General features: G+C 40.3%; 1 protein-coding gene across 1 annotated transcript; it reads left to right on the top strand.

Moving 5' to 3' along the window:
• The first annotated feature begins 1,616 nt into the window (after window positions 1-1,616).
• Window positions 1,617-3,644, top strand: LOC141643548 (glucan endo-1,3-beta-glucosidase 7). Its single transcript, XM_074452745.1, has 3 exons — window positions 1,617-1,847; window positions 2,036-3,103; window positions 3,287-3,644. Exons 1-3 carry the CDS (start codon window positions 1,802-1,804, stop codon window positions 3,316-3,318), a joined length of 1,146 nt encoding a protein of 381 aa, XP_074308846.1. The 5' UTR covers window positions 1,617-1,801; the 3' UTR covers window positions 3,319-3,644.
• Window positions 3,645-21,967: the final 18,323 nt, after the last annotated feature.

Raw genomic sequence — 21,967 nt, 5'->3', positions numbered from 1 at the left:
CTAAGTACTAACAGTAGGCTATTAGCCAGCTGCCTAGAGGTAGATCACAAAACTATAGGGGTATAGCTTCAGGCCTTTCTTGGTTGACACCTACTTTACTCTGTAGTCCGTGACTCCATGGTCAACACTAGGTAATCTCAACTTAGCATATGATTACTGTGAACTTGTCAAGTAGTGTGAACGGTGAAGCCCCTGCCCCACTAATCAATCTTTAGAGGTGAGTAATTGCGGAATAGTGGTGGTAGTTAGATTTGATAAAACCGACTCGATTTGAATGACGCGACTTAATAAAGTTGGCCTGAGATCCGAAAAGTGTAACTCAAACTTGATCCGGCCTTGAAGTGACCCGATCCGAAATGACCCGATTTGAAGTGACTCAAAATGACTTATTTTAAGTAAAATGTTGACCCGAGGTGACCTAAACAACCCATAATGACCCGTCCCAAAAATGAGCTAACCCGATAATTATTGACCCAACTGATCTAAATGAACCGACCTAAACCTGACACAAATGACCCATTTGCAAGCTGATTTCCCATCACTGGCTACTCCATGCAATCATGCATGTATTTTTTTTCAATTGGTCTCCCTTGTGACGGGTTACCATTTGTGACGGATATTTTGTGAGATAAAATGGTAACAAAATGGGTTAGTGGAGAAAGGGGACCACATGAATAGTGTTGCAGAGAGAGAAAAAGTGGGTACATTGTGAGGTAAAATGGTATCCATCTTCAGCTTGTGACGGATATGTCATGTCATCAATGAGAATTTGTGATTTTTTTTTTTACCATGACACTTTTACCCTATAGTTTCTAAACTAATACTGTATACATTGATATCTACTTTGACCTTTTTTTATACTGAGAAGTCACTTAATTAACTCGTACATTCTCTAAACTCAACCTTTGTGAGTACAATTGGTCTCCCTTGTGACGGGTTACCATTTGTGACGGATATTTTGTGAGATAAAATGGTAACAAAATGGGTTAGTGGAGAAAGGGGACCACATGAATAGTGTTGCAGAGAGAGAAAAAGTGGGTACTTTGTGAGGTAAAATGGTATCCGTCTTCAGCTTATGACGGATATGTCATGTCTTCAATGAGAATTTGTGTTGTGAGTAGGACTAAATGACATGGAGTTTTAATTTTTAGGTTCTTACCCTTTCACATGCTTTATGTATGATTCATTATTTCAATAAACCAATTAACCACTATAGAGTACATAAAATAGATATAAGAGGGTGATATTGAATTTGAGTAGGTAATAAAACCGAGTAGGAGCATATATTAAGAAAACAAAAGGACTAAATAAATTAGAATAAGTCTCGCTGAAAATGGGTAACATTTTGTCACAAGCTGAAAACGGAGTAAAATGTGACCCATTTTTAGATAAAAAGTTGCCAGAACAGTTTTCTTATAACCATTTATCATTAAAATAGTCACATTTTGTCGTTCAAATGATGACATTTAACCCGTCCTTAACTTGTGACGAAAAGTGTCTGTAGATTGGGTAAATAAGTTAATATTGAGCCGTTGGGGGGCATAGTAAATTGGTAAAAGTGTAGTACATGAAAGGGAGGTGAAACCAAATGTTAAGCTCATTATCATAGGTGATAGGGCCTCTGTGCTCTTGTCCTCTCTACATTTAGTACACCTTTCAAAGTTCTGAGCTCACAACTCCCTTGACCAGCAAGGACAAACTCCATCAAACGGTCATTTCTCTATCTATTAAAACTCTCACTCCCTTTATTAACTTCACCCCAAAATTCTCCAAAACTAAGAATTTACCCAACATTATCATTATGTCTTCTTCTCTCCAATTTTTCATTCTCTTCCTTGCTCTTACAGGTATAATTTTCCGCCTTACACAAGAAGTTTGTAAAACGGATCTTTTAAATAACTAACATTCCATTTAAACCGATTATTTTTTTGTATTAGAACCGTTTTACCCACTTTTTGCATGCCCTTCTAGTGATTAACTGTTTTTTCATTAGTTTAATTATTGTACCTAATGTTAGTACTTTTTCTGAATGCAGTTTTAAGCTCAGAATCAGCTGAAATCCTAACAATTCATGACTCAACCTTCCAAAAACCTTCATCAATTGCTGTTTCTGTAAGCAACCAAGAACTTCATGAAGTAGCAAACAGTGTTTTACTTGCAGAAACATGGCTCAGAAACTATGTCTTAGCTTACTATCCTGCATCAAACATAACCCACATTGTTGTTGCTCATAATCTCCTTTGTTCTTCACACAAAACCCATGATCATTTTAACCAAAATCTCATTTTACATTCACTTAAAAACCTTCATTATTCTCTTACAAGATGGGGATTACAATCTGAAATCAAGGTTTCGGCTTCGTTTTCCTCACATTGTTTATTATCACATCATTTAAGTCGGTCTCATTCGCTGATTAAATCGGTTTTTCACTTCATAAACTCCACAAATTCATCTTATTTAATCAACCCACATCATGAAATTAACCCAAAGTTTGAATCTTTAGTTCAAACCCATATGAATTTCATCGAAAAGTTCGGGTTTTTGACAATTGGAGACATTAAGTTTGTCCAAAACAATGAACATGAGAGCATCAAAAGTTCAACAATGAGAAAACTCTCTTATGTTCTTCCAACAGCTGAGGGCCCACTTCCTCCACTAATTGGAGTTGGGCCCGGGCCCATCACAACCCCACCTAGCCCACCCCAGGTGGTGGGCCAGACCCCAACCTACCTACCTCACCCCCATCATAACCACCACCACCACAACCTGCCTCCTTGCAATCCTTGGGCTGGACCAGCAGGGCCGGTTGAGTCGGCTCCGCCGCCCCAGCATGCTTCTCCAAGCCCGGTGTCGGGATTGGAGAAGCTGTGGTGTGTTGCAAAGCCAAGTGTGCCTGCAGAGACATTGCAGGAAGCAATGGATTATGCTTGTGGTGAAGGAGGTGCAGAATGTGATGAAATTCAACCAAATGGGAGTTGTTATTACCCTGACACTGTTGTGGCTCATGCTTCTTATGCCTTCAACAGTTATTGGCAGAAAAATAAGATGAGTGCTGGTAGTTGCAGCTTTGGTGGTACTGCTATCATCATCAATTCTGACCCAAGTACTTTCTTTTCTCTCATTTTTTTTACTTTAAATTATTGTCTAAGACGAACATATATGTCTTAAACTTAAAACGAATTATGTCTCGTCTATCCATTTAACCTGTTTTAAGTTTACGGCTAAGATTATATTTTTATAATATTGAATTTTGTTCTAATTCTATGCTGGTTTATGGTGTTGGCAGGTTTTCAGCAGTGCAGATTCACTGTGAGTTGATTCGAGGAAGCGCGATTAGTTGTAGTTATGGTAATGGAATTAAGAAATGTTTTGTGTAGGATTAAGAAACTTAAGATTTGATGAGTTTAGTGTTTAGTAGTAGTAGTATTAAGAATCAAGTAGTAAGAAATGTTGGAAGTTTGGAGCAGTGATGATTGAGAAGCTTGAAAGCAAAATACTTTGAATGGTGATTGTGTGCTCCTTTGCAGACAAAAGGCTATGGTTTCTTTAAATTAACAGTATTTTCACTGCTTTTATGCCTTTTGCTTTTGTATGGGATATTGGGATACAGTCTGCTCTATATGCAATCTCTCGTTTCTTCTAGATATCAATCATGCATTCAGGGATGAAAGATTACATCCTTTAGCATTTCAACTGTCGTTATTATTGCTCTCACTTGAACGCGTGTCGAATACGGGTATATATTCAAATGTCGGATTTGGTATAACTAAAATTTAAAATAAATTAGTGTAATAGAAAAACATTCGACAAATGAGTTACGGGTGTACAGAATCCATGTCGTGTTATTATGTCGAAAGTGAAGAGTTGAAGAAACATGGGTTCCTACATAGATGGAGGAGAATCAAGGGCAAAATCACCTCATTATATCGTCTTACATGATATCAGCTTAAAATCGTTCCTCTCAAAAATCTTTCCGCTTGTATCAACCTCGTGGTTAACCTGCTGGCCGGAGATGGGATAAGACCGCCATCTCTGGCGGGCATAACAAATTAGGCGTTTTATGGCTCCGTTTATAGTTACTCCGTAATACGTAAACTAGTACTCCCTCCGTACCACACCAAAGGTAACACTTACTATAAACAGACATATCACACCAAAGGTAACATTTCTTATTTGGCCCACAACATTACCAACTTATCCTTATAACCATTTGATATTTACACAAAATGTCATTACATACCCCACCTACCAACCCACAATTAAACACCCAATTACATACCCCACCTATTTATTCCCTCTTTACCCTTACTTTTTTCACTTTTTCTTAAATACTCCATTTTCCCCTACGTTACCTTTGGTGTTGTACGGAGGGAGTATTTGTTTTTCATTTAATAAAACAAGGGCAATAATGGGCACCATTCCCCTCAACCTTCGTGTAAACCCTCATTTCCCTTCTTCCCAAACCCAATACCCAAACACAATACCCAACTCCGATCAGCCTAACCGCTCGCCTTCCCTTTGACGGGTCATCTTCTATGTAACATCCCCTTCTTACCGGGCCAATGTAATCGGGAGATGTCACCATCTCGGTTTCCCAAGACAGTGAATCGGAATTACAATTAAGTAACACTTTAAATAATTAACATGTTTGGTGAATTACAAAATGAATAAATGAATAATACAAGTGATTTCTATACATGACTACTACTACATCCATCCTAACTACAACCAGTGGCGGAGCCAGAATCGTTTACTTGTGGGGTCTTAAAAACATAAAATTTTCAAAACAGACAAATTTTAATGATAAAAATCGTCAATTATTGAAAAGCTATGGGGTCTGAAGACTCCACTACTCTATATGTGGCTACGCCATTGACTACAACACGACTACGCAACTCGACTACAACTCCGTGTCTCGGCCCGTAATCCCGCGCGCACTACCAAATGCAAACCTGTACTCAAACTGCTCCTTATATGATTGGAAATATCATATGGATCAACACAGGCCACCCCGGAAATAGCTGACAATTTACACACAACCAACACACATCAGTTTCAATAATATAAATGCTTTAGACACAATACAGGTATGTAAATATGTAACATGTCAAAGGAATGCACAAGACACAACTCTACAACCACCACAACACCGTAACCACCATATCGGTACCAGGGACACACCCACGGTACCAACAACCCGGTGACGGCACCGCAGCACCGCCCACCAAGCAACTGGACCACAGTCCGTAAAATAGGCACTCGGGACACAGCCGTGCTACTGAGCCCGAGCATTAACCGGACCCCTGCCAAGCGTTGTGACACCACACGAGCCCTCCCGTACTCAAGTCATTAACGTGCACGTCTCTTTTGGAGTGAGAAGCTCCAAGAGGCAACCCAAGCATAAGACGGTCTCGCAACCGCCTTACGTCTCCTAAACAACAATGTATCACTACCACAACTCCTCCAACATCCTGCACAATCACATAACACAATATGCAATACAATATGCCAACATATGTTTTCACATGTGCAATGCTTATCAAACATGCTTCTTTCTCATATGAAATGGATGCCAATTAAGCCAAGTACTCATGTGAACCAACAATCAAAGATACTTCAAGACATACTCCCCAATTAACATGTTATAATGCAATCCCCTTCATTACCACCATCTACTAAGACACAATAATCATCCAATTACATGTTATAATGCAAATTAAATTCAATGCTATCATGAAACCAACATTAACCACCCACTATCATGCCACCATGAAATCTCGACACTAATATGAGACTAACAAGAATTACCCACAACATACATGTTATAATGCAATAACAACGCACGAATGACACATGCAACCATTTATACTTATTGAAACCGAGTAGGAAAATCCTAACTTTTAGCAATCCTCAATTTAGCACAAGCAAGCACAATAATCCTCCTCTAAAAAGCCACATCCTACAATTAATTAAGTAACTTCTATCACAAATATGTTCTACAACAATAAAATACTCTTAATTCCTTAACTAAACCATTTTATTGCCCCAAACCCTAATTAAATCCTCATAAGACAAAACCCTAAAAAATCTAGGGTTACTAATAATGAATAAGAAGAAGAAAAGAGTGAATAACAACTTACAAAGGTAAATAAATGAGAAAGATAAGATCTTGAACACAAAATTTTCAAAGGCAAGGGGGAAATCACCAAGGATTAGGTTTTGGAGGATTTTTAGGGTGGTTGGGATGAGGTGAGAGGTGTTTACGGTTGTAAAAATAAAGAAAATCTGAAAAATGAAGCTTATATACCAAGGCCCAACAATACAAAGCCCACACTCGGAAATTAGGTCTGAGCTCGTATACTCGGTCGAGTGCACCAACCACTCGGCCGAGTGACTCACAATCAAGAGCTGGTTAACTACCCAGAGGGCACTCGGTCACTGTACTCGGTCGAGTACGGACCATATTCGGTCGAGTGCACCACTAGAAACACGGGGTATTACAGTCTTCGTCCCCGAAATTCACACCCAACCCACACAAGACACTTCCGATCTTACTCTCCTCTTACAAAGTCATAGTAATACTATCCCGAAAGAGGTCTCGACAAGTCATAACACTAACTCAACGAACTAGGTCAACCTCACATGTGACTCACACCACCGCAATAACCTTTGTACTACCTATCAAGCTTCATAGCACCAACACTACTAAACCACTAATCCAACACCGACTCCCAAGCATCACAACCAAAATCACGTTGAACCTATCATCATCACTATGCGCCCCACAATACTAAAACTCCAATACTAATGACATCTCCCCTCCTTAAAATGAACTTTGTTCCTCAAATTCGCTCACATTCGACACCGTCAATACTATCGTACTAACACACGCTACAATTTTACGTTATGATTCCATTCGTTCCCTATAAATAATACCACGAGTACTCCAAATAAATAATACCGTAAGCACCACTTATAGTTTTCGATATCAATACTCAAGTATATCCTCCGTTCTCCAACTACTATGTTCCATCATGTTTCATGCCTAGTCATCATGCCTCTATGGTACATTTGGCAATGGCGTATACCATAAAATATCCACTACGTACTATATCCTTAGTTACTCCAGTTCATTAACACCATCCCGTCCCGCCGATAACCGGTTATCGCTTACTATTCTTGTACCAAAAAGAGATCCTCCAAAATATCACTACTGGGCTCGCCCATACTTTAGCATGGCACACATTCTCAATACTCCACTCCTACTCTTTCAACGAAAGGTTATGTACCACACGTAACTTCTAGTTCAATACAACACATATTCCGCTAACTACTTGTCACTACAAGTCTATGAAGGACTCATCCAGATCAAGTTCGTAAGCGCTATAAAAACTATGCCTTATCAACAACCATATATGAAAATATATCGACACAACAATCGTAGTTAAAATTTCCAGTCCATCGTGTTTATTCTAGCCTTTTATCCACAAGCAGGAAATCACGGAAAGCAAACAATAGTACTGAAAATGCAATAGTAATTCATATGACAATAATAGAATGAAGATAATATTTAAAAATTCATTCACAATCATTCTGCCTCCTCCGCCACATCCGGTGACGGTAAATACCGTCACCAACAACCGCACCGCAGTGCGAAACACAACAGTCACACCGACCACCATCACACACTATCAAGTCTCGTGAACACGATCTCAACACAACATTATTCGTAAAGAATAACAAGAATATCACAACTCAAACAAGCAATTGACAACTGGACCACGTTGCATAACATGGATAATTAACAGAATAATTAAAAGACAACTTTGCAAACGACATCCATACTACCACTCATAGGGTCGGAGTCTCACACAACTACTTTCACGCGTTGTAAATACGTACTCAAATTACAATTGTTGATGATTATAATTCTTGGTCATATAGCATAATAGTACATGTAAGTTGATCAATTCAACTCACGAATCAATTATTCCCTTAAGGGATCAAATCAAAGTCAACAACTTCCAAATTAGTTGTATTGGTCGATCATTTACTTCACAATATATCATATGTTGGTCACATTATCACTTTTATTTTAGGAGTAAAGTTAATGTCCTCTTCCATACGGAATATTAGTGTTTTAAAATACACATCATTCATGAAAATATCTATATCCTTATACTCAACCTCTTACTCAATCACTGTTGGTGGTATAAAACTCAGTTTTATTAGATCAGGTAAACCGATGACATATTCGCTTTAGGGACGGTTATTTAGAAGAGGAGTTATTGTTGGCCCTAAGATTGAAATTAAGAGATGGTTCATCTTTCTTAAGTAACAGTTGTAGCCCAACTCATTGAAGGCCAGAATAAAAAGAGATAACACTTATAGGCCCAGCATTACTGAACCCAAGATGATCCACGCATTATTCGACTGGGCATAGCAATTTGTTCTAAGAAGCCCAAAACTCACCTGTAATAAGTTAGTTCCCAAAACTAACAAGAATGGCCCGACAAATGGATTTGGAGCCAGAGGCTACAACAAATTGAGATACAATCAATACGAGTGTAGATTCTCTGTCCCATTATATTTTACTTGTGACATACTCCCTCCATTCAACTCCATATGGCTCTTTTCTTTTATCGCGTTTGCCAACGCGTGTTTTACGCGGTAAATATCGTTAGCTACGTATTTGCAAAAATTATAAAAGTTAGATATTTTTAATGTACTCGTAAAGATGAATCAAACAAGATCTCACACGAATATATTTTCACTTACGTATTGAGAGAAAATTGATAGTGAACGCTCACTTGTGAATAGTGCGTAAAATAGAAAAGGGCCATGTAGAGTTGAATGGAGGGAGTATCATTAATCATATACTCCCTCCTATTTCCTTATATCTTCCCCTTTCTTTTGGGCACAAAAATTAAGAAAGGGGAAGAAAGAAGGAATAAAGTAGAATAAAGTATTGTAAGTTGTGAAATTTATAGGCGAGAGAAAATAATAAAGAATGGATGATGAATAAAGAATAGATAAAGTAATGAGAGTTGTTGATTTTTTAGGAGAGAGAAATTAATAAAAAATGAATGAAACTTACCAAAAAAGGAAAGAGGGAAGATAATCAAACTTGTGTGAAAAAGGAAAGAGGGAAGATAATAGGAAATTGGAGGGAGTATTATATTCAAGCAGAAACCGTCAACCCCTTTGATTGCCACGTGTCACAGCCCCTTTAGATGCCACGTGTCACTCTCCACTTTATTAAAAAAAATAATAATAAGAAAGAAAGACAATCACGTAAACATTGCTAAATAAAAACTAAAGTTGCTGATTTTTTAACATACTTTTTAACATATTTTCGGTATAATCTTTATTAGGAGATATTTGCGCAATTTTTAAGGAGATATATTCATTAGAAGTTACCCAAAAGTATCAATAAAATAATAAGAAAGAAATGCAATCACGTAAACATATGCAAGGCGGCTTCTTGTATATGATGTAATTTAGTTAAGTGGCAAATCATTGGGTACCCCAAATCATTGCGCTCTCCATATTCGTTTTTTTTTTTTTTTTAAATCTAATTTGATTAATTAATAGTACCTTTTAGATGATATAGGATATGATACAGTATGGTAATTTTCGAAAAAATTTCCTACTTCATACACTACAATCAATTTTGCAATATAATAATCTAATAATCTAAGTTATTTTTGTTAATTAAGGATGAGATTTTAGAATTTTGGTGTGTTATATTTGTATAATGCGACTCCTATAACTTTGCCTGAATTATTGCAGATATAATTATGATAAACATAAACATAAGATGCCTTAATAAAATTGCTTCTTACTTAATTGTAAAATACTTATTTTAATATGGATCTAATGTAACCTAAACAATTTACTTATTTTAAGTGTCACATATGAGTATGCTTCCAAGACACCAATATGCTACATGAAAGATTGTTATAAAAAAAAGGTTTTTTATACGAAGTACCCCGTGTTTATTCGAATTTTACGATATATCTTCGGATTTTCAGAAACACGCAAGATAGCCCTAAACTTTATAAAATACTCTAAAAATACCCGAAATGCAACTACACTAACCAACGACGTAGAAATTCACAACGGCTATGGTTGTATTTACCAGCATTTTGATATTTCACATTATAAATGTATAGTTGGTATTTCTTAAGATGAGTTTAAATAACACCGTACTTGGAAGGATCAGACAAGCTTATTATTAATCCCTAGATATTACGCTTTTGTTCTATATAGGTATTTTATTTGATCCGTTTTAATTTTAAGACGAGTTATTATAATTTAGAACGTAAACATTTATATGCTAACGGGGTAGGAAAATCATTTTATACATCTTTACTTAAATGTGTATTAGAACGTAAACATTGATATGTCAACGGGGTAGGAACATAACACGTGTCGTATTGCAATAGTTCCAGTTTTTGTAATAACAATTGGGTAAATAAAATATGAAGTTTCATACTCCTTTGAGTCATTTCGTCCCGATCATTCGTTTGCCTTTGGTTTGGACACAAATGCTAAGAAAAGAGGAGAAGGTCAATTATTAAATAACAAGTGAATCAAATTAATAAGTGTGGAGTATCAAATTGTTTATCAAAGGTATTACTAAAATATAAAGCTACCCAATTGATTGAGACACCCAAAAATGGAATAATCAAACAAATGTGTGGGGCAAAGGGTGTTTCATATAAGGATTTACTTAGCCATTGTTTTAAACAATTGGGGTTCAGATCAAGCTTGGGTCCTGAATTTGGGTGTCGGCCGGATATAGGGTTATTTGGATCAGCTCAATTTTGACAAGTCTAAGTTATCTCAGCCGCCTACTTCGACTATTTGCCAATAACTTATCAAAAGTCGAGAAAAAAAATCATAGTATTTCAAATAAAATTAAGCACACAAACTTATCGAAAGTGTGAGTGTACTAGACAAAAAAATCATAGTATTTCGAATAAAATTAAGCAACACAAACTTATCAAAAGTGTATGGGTAGTAGACAAAGTGAAATTTTCTAAAATTTAATAATTTACTAAATTAAAAAATATGTAAGTTTTTACTTTTAAAAATACTTTTCGTTTCCACCCGTGCAGTGCACGGGTTCAAAAACTAGTTAGTTTAATAGATATTGTTATCTATTTTCTTATGTGAGTGATGATGTGTTGCAAGATAAAGGCAACGAGACAGAAGATGAGAAACAAAAGTGAGACATGTGATCTTATCTCAATCAATACTAGTGTTCCATGTTCGGGTGAGGTATCTATAATTAGACCTGTCAAACAGATCGACCGGATCGGGTCATACGGTTGGGTCGGATTACAGGTTGGGTCGAATACATATCGGGTCTTTGGCCGGGTCAGGGTCGGAAAAACATAATTTTTAAAATTAAATCATATTTAATATTAGTAATATAACTATATTCGTTACTTATTGTACTTATATCAATAAATTTATAGAAATAAATTTATTTTAATAAATTATTTTATTATTAAATGGTATAAAAGTTATATAAAATTAATTTTTATTTAGAATATTTTAATAATTATTTTGATATTTATTATTTCAAATAAAATATAAAAGGTTAATATTTTACTAATATTCTTGTTTTATCTTTGTTTCATCGGGTCGAAAGGATCAGGTGGGGTTTAGAGCTTAAAATAACGGATCATTTTGGATCGCCGATCAAGATTTACGGGTCCTTATCCTTGAATAATCGGATCTTGTCAAGTCATGTTTTGACAGGTCTATAACTAAAATCTATCCCTAAATAAAAGAGATTACTCCGTATATAGTCTTGTCTTATAAGCAAGAGCCAAATGTTTCATTCGGGAATGGAAGACGGGGTTGGCAGAGTAGTGGGTAGCACTGAGGTTGTCGCAATAGATAACCGGTGTGGAAGTTAATTGGAACCCGAAGTTCAGTGAGAAGAGACCGCACAGGTCAATTCGGTTGAGGTGGTGGCAACGGCGCGAAACTCAGCTTCAGGAGAAGAACAAGTTAAGGCGCATTGTTACTTCGAGGCCCAAGAAAGAGCATTACGACCCATGTAAGTCACAAAACCAGAAGTAGAAACATACGAGTCATGATCCCCAGTCCAATCGGCATCACAATAAGCATGAAGACGAGTAGGAGAGGAACGATAGAGTTGAAAACCAACATGAGCCGTGCCATTCAAGTAGCGAAGTAAACGTTTAAGAGCTCCCCAATGAAGCTCGGTAGGACAGTGCATGAATTGAGCCATCTTGTTGACGGTGAGGGCAATGTCCGGGCGAGTAAAGGAAAGGCATTGAAGACTACCCAAGAGAGCTCGATAGTCAGTCACATTGGTTATTTCGGGACTCCCATCACGATGGAGGGTAGGGTGCACAACAATAGGTGTGGTTGCTGGTTTTGACTCGAGCATATTGTAATTGTGCAATAAGTCATGGATGTATTTTAATTGTGTCAAGAGAAGACCTTGGGGGGTTGGTGTGGACAGCGGGGGCCCACGGGGGCGCTTGGGAGGAAAAGAGAAACAAGCGTTTGCATTTTTGTATGGAGTCGCCACCAATTTTTATGGGAAATTGGAACCGTTCGAATACCTCGTGTCATGTCAAGACACAAAGTAGAGACATGAACACTAAGCAATCGTTACCCTTAGCATTCTATGTCTAGAATGACTCTCGTGGATGCCAATGAACACGGGTGCTCACGGAGATCTGGAGTAAGGCGTGAGGGTACGTATTAGGAAGCTCTTTTGATCGAACACCTAATCCCGCCCGCCTCGATAGCGGCCTCTACTAATGATTAGGGAAGTTATTCGTACTTGATATATCGTCGGTTGTATGCATGCAATGCAACATCCAAGTTTTAATCCTAGCATGTGAAGAATTAACTAAGTCGGTGAAACACGTAATTAGCAAATAATTGGGTCGAAGTAGGATTTAATGTTGATTACATGTGAGAACATACAAACAATACAAGAAATAATGAAAATACCTTTAAAACGGATAATTTGAGAAAAAAGGAATAAAAGAATAAAAGAAAGAATTAATGAACAGGAATTAGGCGATAATACGATTAATAGTTAGTTATACGTTGACTAATTAACTAAGTCAAAGCAGAAAACGTAGTTCAGGGACATAATTCAACTCGGAACTGGCGCAGCAGAGCTGCGTCCATTGGAATAGGCGCAACAGTTGCTGCGTCTGTTCCTGGACTGAATTCTGGCTGTGAAGCCGGAATTGCGTGCTGTTAATACTCGTTGGTGAATTTAATGATTGATTAAATTATTTACTCGGATGGAAGTGATTAATAGGTTATTTAACATATGATTGGGTCATAAAAACGATAAAACATGAATAAGACGGAATTAAACGAATTAAGATAAGATGGATTAATTACAGGAGTGAAAGATATTAACTAACTAAACAAATTAAATCAATTGATTAAGTTAAACACGATGAATTATTGACGAACATGTGATAAATATGACAAAGGACAGATGAAACTATATCAAAGACGAATTTCAGAAACCCAATATTGATGAATTGAATCTCTATAACCCGGAATTGAATTTAATGACGAAAACCTGCAAATATTGGATTATAAGGGATTTAAGTCGGATTTGTGATGATTAAAACATATTAATGATGATGATTATAATATACCTGTGAATTATATTCTATTACGATGAAGAATTAACAAACAAACGAAACAAATAAAAGAATTTTGACGAATAAGAGAGGACGAACGAAGAAGAAAGGAAGCAGGAACTGCGGCAGCCTCACGAAGAGGCGCAACAGGTACTGCGCTCCTTCGAAGAGGCGCAGCAGTTGCTGCGTCCTTTCTCGACGGTTATCTACTGGAAATCCGTAAAAAGAGGTTTTAAAGCATGGTTTTAGAAATCGGTTTTAATGATATTTTCGACATAAACCTTACATTGACGATTACAATAAATAAATACAATAAATAAAAGAGAGATTACACCCTCAGACTTACATGTTGACGAAACGAGAAGGACTAAGATATCGATTAGTGATGCTCGACGCGAATGCAAAGAAAGTGCCCTCCTAAGAGGAAAACGATTAAGTTAATTAAGTTGATTGATGTGGAGTTGGTCAAATTGGTCGGTCATGCAAACAAGGCTGGTACTCAGAAGGATCCGAGCTTACGTGGTCGAAAGTTCAAGCACGTAGACGCCAAAAAGTAAGAACAAAGGTCTAGAATGCAAATGGAGAAGAAAACGGCGGACACTCGCGTGAGAAATATGAGGAGCGAAGGCTCCTATTTATACTAATCACGTGGAGGAATTAGGGTTTCGGAGACTCTTTGGAAGTGAATCTCGGAAAGATATGAAAAAGATACGAGAAATACGCAGAAAAGGGCCTGGGAAGAGGCGCAGCAGCAACTGCGTCTCTTGGAAGAGGCGCAACACCTGCTGCGTTTGTTCCCAAGGGGTTTCCTCCTGCGGAAGAAAGATTTCCGTGTTTGAGTTATGGTAGGACGGAAATAATTCGGTTTTCCTTAATATCTTATGTGAATATTACGGGAAATTGTTTACCAAAAGATAAAATTTATGAAATATGGAATAGAAATATCCGGAACATTCCAGAACATTCTGACTCGGGATTTAACGGTTATCAGAAAATGAAGACGGTTTTAGGCCCGGACTCCGAATGTACTCTAATTACTGTCAAAACGACCGTATCGGCACGTAGATGACAACTAAGAGGTAGACATTAATATTTGAGCAATCACTTGATGATAATCTTACGAATTGTCACAAATCGTTCCGCGTACCAAACATGCGGCCCAATCATCACCGGGTGGTTTGCGAGAGGTGCAGAAATGAGGTATCTACAGATCCCCCACTTTGACTGAGGCTTGGACAAGGCGAAAGTCAAAGTATAGCCATCAGGTCAATCGAAGATTACAACCTGACGACTATGGCGACGCGAGGCGGTTCAAGGGGTCTGAACCAAGGACCTGTCGTCGGGAACATTTTAGAGTCTGTCGACTATCGGGGAGGGTCGTTTAAAGTCCATTAGACTACGTAAGGAAGCTCGCCCACCATAATAAGAGATCATACCTGAGACTTCTTCTCGAGATGCTTCCGGGGTGCATAGGAGCTAAGGTTAAGCATGGGAGCTAAGGTTAAGACCTAAAAGATATATAAGGATTGTGCTAGGGTATGGGGCCCTAAAGGAAAGCATTGACGGGAAGGAGGTCAAATATAAATTCAACTTAAGGATAACCAAAGCTTGGGTATAGGAACTCTATTGGTTTGGGAACTTCTGGAGAACGACACCTTTGTCGAACTCCGCGGGGAAACACGAAATATTGTGAGTAGCAGGGCACAGGCGGGAGCTGCTGAGAGAAAACTGCTTGGGTAGTCTTCGAGAAACGATTGCGAGTAGCAGGACACAGGCGGGAACTGCTGAAGGGAAATCTGCTTAGGTAGATGTTAATCCTCACGTCTTGAGAGGGACAGTACGTCCGCTTACTCTCGCTGGAGACATGATTGGGAATTATTCTTCTTGTCATGAGAGGGAAAGTGTATCCGCTTACTCTCGCTGAAGACATAATGAAGGTGTCTCGAATTCTGTGAAGGAATAAATGCTCGTTGCGACAAGCAAAAGGTCTTGGAAGGAATAAATAACGTGCGACAGTCCGCTGCTGGCTTGGAAATGCGGGCCGAAACGAAAGAAAATCGTCAAACGGACCAAGAGAATAAAATAGCATCGGGGAAGAGGCGCACCAAAGATGGGCCCACAAATAACGAACTCATAACGAATTTTTGAAAATCCGTATGGAGGGAACACAAGGAAGAGGCGCAGCGCCTGCTGCGTCTATTCTCCAAAGTGTTATTTCTGCGTAAAAACGCGATAATCAGAGGTTTATGTTCATTATTTCGAAACACAAATCACACAATTTATCTCTCAAATCTTCACCATTTCCGCCAAGGTTTGATCCAAAAGCTTGCATTAACCATGACTAATCGAGGTATGTGTCTCATTCTTGCATTAATCGTCTACATTTGTCCAATTTTGAGCCGAAAAAATTAGGGTTTATGACTCATTTGATCGAAATTTTGGGGCTTTTCCCCCAAACGCATTTGCCTTGTCAAATTGACATTAGAAATGGATAATAGGTAATATTAGGAACATAACCATGTATTTGTCTCGAATTTTTGTTGAGTTTTGAGCCTTTGAGTGAAATTTGAGACGGTTTCACAGCTAAACCGTAAATTGCTTCGAAAATAGCCTTAGGATTGCCCATTTGCGATGAAACTTGATATTTGGGATCCTTGAATGATGGGTAAACTTTATACCATCTCGGAATTTTGGTTTGTGACAGCTTTTTCAGGACACTTTTCTAGGGCATAATCGCCGTTATAACGAAATACTGCCGAAATTTCGACTCGAACCCGGAACTAGGCTTCAAATTAGGCTTGACTTGACCCAAATTACCACATGAGTGATCGGGTAGGTGGGAATATGGCCAAGGATGGCAAGAAAAGAGCGATTTCAGGGCTTCCGAAGGCTCGAAAATCCCTTAACCAAGGCTTGTCGTCACGTGATGCGGCCTAAATTTGCTTTAATGTTGCAGGTGATGAGGCTTCTACTTCTAGGAGAGCTCCCATGGAGATAGACGTTGCTACTGTCGAGGAGGCTTTGGAGCAGGCCTTCACCGCTGCGGTGATGGCTGCTGGGGACGAGGTTCACGAGGAGGAGGCTGTTGAGGAGGAGGAGGCCCCGAGACGGGCCAACGTCGGACGATGAGGTCGTCAGCTGAGAGGAGCTCCTGCGTGGGCTGAGACTTGGGAGAGCAGACACCTGCTGTGGGCTGCCGAGGGTCACCTGCCCTACAGGACGGTGAAGAGTTTGGTAAATAGGAATTCACTACTCATTACTCATCCTTTTTCAATCATTTATTCAAATTCCTTTCAAATTTTATTCAAAACTAAAGATAGCTTTTGTTTCAAATCACAATAGGAGGCCGAGAACATCAGGTCGTTCTCGGGGTACACGACAGCGATGGAGCACTACGAGCGGCTTTCGGCGGAGGAGCGGGCCATGATCGAGCGTGGAGCGTTCGGTCCTTTGGTGCAGGTCTGGAGGGACATCGCGAAGAGGAAGCTGCGGGCTAACCTTAGCCTGGTCCGCGCTTTCTTGGACCGATTCTGGGATACGACTTCTACGTTCCACATGCCTTTCGGTGAGGTGGGAGTCACTCTGGAGGACTACGGCATGATTTCTAGTATGCCGTGCGGGACCGAGGAGGTGGAGTGGCCAGAGACTGCCATGAGGGTGGACTCGGCCGAGGCGAGGAGATTGATCGGCTGGAACTTGTCGCCGAAGGTCACTGATCTTCGGGTTTGATACCCGTTCCTACGTTCGAGACTACTTTGGGGAAAGACCCCGTCGGGTGACGATTGACGGGAGGGAGACGGCTTCTCCTCCCCGTCTGGTGACCGAGCGAGGGCTCGTTTATGGCTCGGTGGTTTCTTTCTTCGATTTACCTCGGAGGCAAGGGCGAGAGGTCACGACGAAGCTTCTTCCCTTCCTTTCGACCCGAGTTCCCGAGGCGTTGGGACCGGGTCACTTTTGGTTTTGCGGTCCTCATCCGCTTCATGAGGGCCATGGTTCGTCCGGAGTTGATGGAGAAGGGGACTTCTCCCCGGTGTTTGTCGGACCCGGACTACTGTTGGAGGTATGAACCTTCTTTTAGACCAAAGTAAATTCCCTTCTTTATCAAATCACGAAAGATCGTCATTGATTATTTTGCTTTACAGGCGTGGGTGTACTCCTACTTCCCGAGCCTCGCGCCCAAGAGGACGGAGCCGCTGGAGAAGGCCTATCCCGTGGTGAGGGATTGGGTGATGTGCCGGACGAAGAGCAAGCGTTCTTCTCACAACGTCTACCGGCGGGACGTGAACGCTCTTCAGCTAGACAACGTGAGTATCTCACTTATATTCACTCGTGCTTCTTATATTTACTTTGAATTGATCATAGGAATGATCCTTTTTTATCTTGTCACAGTGAGTGCCCAGACCTTGGGCGGAGTACGCTGGAGCGCCTCCTTTCGTGGCTGAGGTCCTTCGGCCTAGGAGCCCGAGCCGACTGCTGTTGAGGACGTCGATGGGTCATGTGTGGTACTTGGGCGAGCGCTTGGCTCGTCAGTGCTCTCGGGACGTGTTGACGGTTCCCGTCGATCCTCCCAGGACGAGGTTCAGGGAGCCTTCTGAGGCTGAGAGGGAGGCGGACTTGGCTGGTGCCAGTGGTGACGCCCTCCTTCTGCCTGGCGAGGACTACTCGGCGTTCCTCTACGGGAGGTTGGCGTACTGGCCGGTAGTGGTGAGCATCTTTTATTTTTCCTCTTGATTTGATTTTGAGATTTATGATGAAAGATCATCGATTAGTGAGAACCATTTGACTTTGCAGGAGGTCGAGGCGGCGGGCATTGAGCCCCCATAGTACCCCGAGACTCTCGAGCACACTGACGCGACCGGGAGGACGACGTTCTCCGAGCTGCGTGACTTTGATGTAGCTGTGACGGATGCTGGCCTGGACGATTGGCAGCATCTGATTCGGAGGGTGAGCCTCTAACTTGTATAACTTTTGTGTAAGAACACATTTGATTGAGTTTGTTCAATTGTTGAGAATTTCTTTTTGAAAATGCAGGTTGCGCCGTCTCGGTTTGTGGCGTTGTGGAGGGTGGCCAACCGGCTGCGAGCTACTGCCGTCGAGGCACTTGTTGGTGGTCGAGGTCGTCAGGTATGAACCTTATGCCTATTTCATTTTTGATTTTTGATTTTCCGATTTTGCTTGAATCGATTGACATGAGCCAATTTATTGTTTACAGGGCGACCGCGAGCTGGAGCGAGAGTTGACTCAGTCTCGGGAGGAGACAACTCGCTTGTTGAGGGAGCTCGAGGTTCGGGACGCCAAGATCGCCGTTCTTGTGGCGAGAGTTGCAGAGTTGGAGGGCGCCCAGCAGTAGATTTGTGTAGTTTTTTGCCGTATTTTGTACATTTGGACATTTGGACACTGATTTTGAACATTTTTGGACTTTGTTTGGGGCTCGAGCCCCCAGTTTGTTGTACATTTCCTTTGTTTGGTGTATATACGACGGCCTGAGTGCCTTTGCTGCTGGCTTGTGTTGCTTGTATCTGCAGGTTAGTTTTGAACAGGTTTGGTAGATGACGGTTTACGCCGTCATGCTGCCGAAATTTACATAGAAAACACGCAAAACATACATTTATATATACATATGGCCTTAATTAGCGCGAAAATAAAATGAATTAAATGAGAAATATTAAAACGAAAATTATTCTCTAAAATGATGAATTAAAATGAAAATTACTTCCTAAAATGAAAATATACAAGTGTGATAAAATGGCAAAAATGTCGATGTCGCCTCGAAATGCGTGCCCGCGAAATTAGGAAACCTGAAACATGGTAATCTTCTCGTATTTACCAAAATAATAACCCGTAGGAATAGGAAATTATTCGTCATGGAATTAGGAAAGATCCGACGCGGAAATCACAGAAGTGAAGCTGAGGAAGAGGCGCAGCAGGTGCTGCACCTGTTCCTAAGGTGTTCTGCTCTGACGGATTTTTGGAAACAGAAATTAGTATAAATAGAGACGTCGATGGAGATTTTATTCACATAATTCTTCCGTCTCTTCTTCGTCTACTTACATAAAATTCTCAAAATAAATTCTTTCGTCATGAATACTTTGGAGATCCGCTTGAAGGAATGGACCAACGAATTTTCGAATATGGAGAAACACGATATGGGTGCTTATAATTTCGGGTCTTTGTTGAGTTTAAAACTCATCAAGGTTGTTAAACCGTTCTTGGATGCTTGCCTTGACTATTGGGACCCGAATTACCATGTTTTTGCGTTCCCTGGAGGTGATATTTGCCCATTTCCTGAAGAAATTGCTGCTATTGGTGGATGGGATCCTGAACACTTGCCCGCCATTCCTTCTACTTCGCAAGGGTACAAGAGCAAATTTAGAGACTTGCTTGGATTGACTAGACTTGAGGTGGACCGTCTAGTTACCTCGAAAGGCGTTAGGATGCTGGACTTCATAGATCGATTCATCAACAGAGCCGACCCCACCGTTTCTCATGTTACTAGGCGGAGGGCGTTTGGCTTTTACTTGTTGCATGTGTATGTCTTCCAAGGGCATGTTGATGAAGACTTGAGAGGTGATCCCCGTCTTCTGGGCCTCGTTGAGCAGATGGAGCTGCGCAGGAGCCCAGCTTGCTTATGCTTAGGAGAGATTATTTTGGGATTGGATAATAGGAAATCCAACCGCGATCTACCGTATTTGGGAAGCCCCATCCTTCTACAGGTAAAAGACAATTTTTTTTTATTTTTTTTTTCGTTCGTTTTTTTTTTTTCGTTTTTCGTTCGTTTTTTTTTTGTCTGATACCCGCTTTTGGTAGGTTTGGCTTATGGAACGGCTTCGATTGATCGAGCCCCCAGTTCATGTGCTTTCCTATCATGCCCGCTCGATTGCGATGAGGACGAGGTTGTATATGGTGGACTTCACTCGGTGCAGCGTGATTACTTTGGAAGAACAAGTCAAGAGCGACGATGGCCCGTTGATTAGGTGGGTCGTACCGTGGTGGCACCTCAAATCCGTCACTGGAGTGTCTTCTTTGGATCCGACTAGGTCCGTGCGCATTCCTGGATTGGAGTTTATGGTGTGCATCTTCCCGGAAAGGCTGATGAGACAAGTTGGGCTGAAACAGACGATCCCGAGGCTTGACACCGTCCCCGCAGATGCTATGGCGCTTATTACGAGAGTCAAGAGAGTGGGCCATTAAATGGGCCCAAAGAAACATGTGGTTCTTGAATTTCTCTGCCAATGCCTTGTGGGTGTCGATTCTTATCCGAGATGGAGAAAGGCTACTACTCCCAAGAGCGCGAGAGATGGAGGAAGCGCGAGCCCGTTGATTACAAGGTGCGCGAGGTAGAGAAAGAGAAAGAGAAGCACCTGACAGAGGGAGAAGAAGAAGTCGGGTTTCAAGTTGTTCATCCTTCAAAGAAACAAAAGACTACTCCTGTCGCGGAAATGGTGATTGGCAAGAATGGAAAGTCTAGGCCTCGAGAAAGACCGTTGGTGATTAGGTCTGAAGTGGCGCAAGAGCGTCCGGCTCGAGGTCGTGACAAGAAATATGATAAGAACGACAAGGGCAAGGGGAAGATGGAGGAATAGCCCGAGTCTTTATTTATTATTTGATTATTATTATTATTTGTTGTTGTAATAAAAAAGGCGGGGTTTTTAGAATCCTAGCCTATTCTATTTTTTATTATGTAGCGTACTATTATTATTAGAAAATGAATGAAATAAAACAGGTTAAATGGTTATGAAAACATTGTGATTTTCTATTTATTATTCTTGTCGAATTTCAAATGCAATGCAAATGTCCTTCTATTTACATTTTAGATATAACGGGTTGAATCCTGTGAAGGATTGCCTACGTATTCACTTAAAAAAATGAAATCAAACCCTTGCGCGTAGTTCGAGTAAATGTAAAAGAATAATTGTTCTAAGCAAGAGCTTGTAATGAACTGAGAAAATAAGCATGAGCTTTTGCTTACTCTGAAGGTGCAAATTTAGTTTATTTGATGATACGAGGATGACGGATTTGTCAAAATGCAAGAGCACAGTGACATTAGCTTATTTCAGCTTGGCCAGGGGCCATTTATTTAGTGCCACAAGAGCGACACGTGGGGTTACGCGAGGCGCGTTTTCGTTCCTATTCTAGGCATAGTATCGTTTTAGTTGGTCAAGGTTTGTTGGGTTCGAAAACTCATTCCCATCTAGGTCTGTGATTCTAACCGCACCCCCTGGGAGTATGGATTTGACTAGAAATGGTCCGGCCCAATTAGGTTTGAATTTTCCTCGTGGGTCAACAGGTAAAAGAGCTCTAAC

This window comes from Silene latifolia, chromosome 2 (assembly GCF_048544455.1).
Source record: "Silene latifolia isolate original U9 population chromosome 2, ASM4854445v1, whole genome shotgun sequence".
Taxonomy (NCBI): Eukaryota; Viridiplantae; Streptophyta; class Magnoliopsida; order Caryophyllales; family Caryophyllaceae; genus Silene; species Silene latifolia.
The sequence above is the reverse complement of the archived record's forward strand: the minus strand, read 5'-3'. Positions and strand labels throughout refer to the sequence as shown.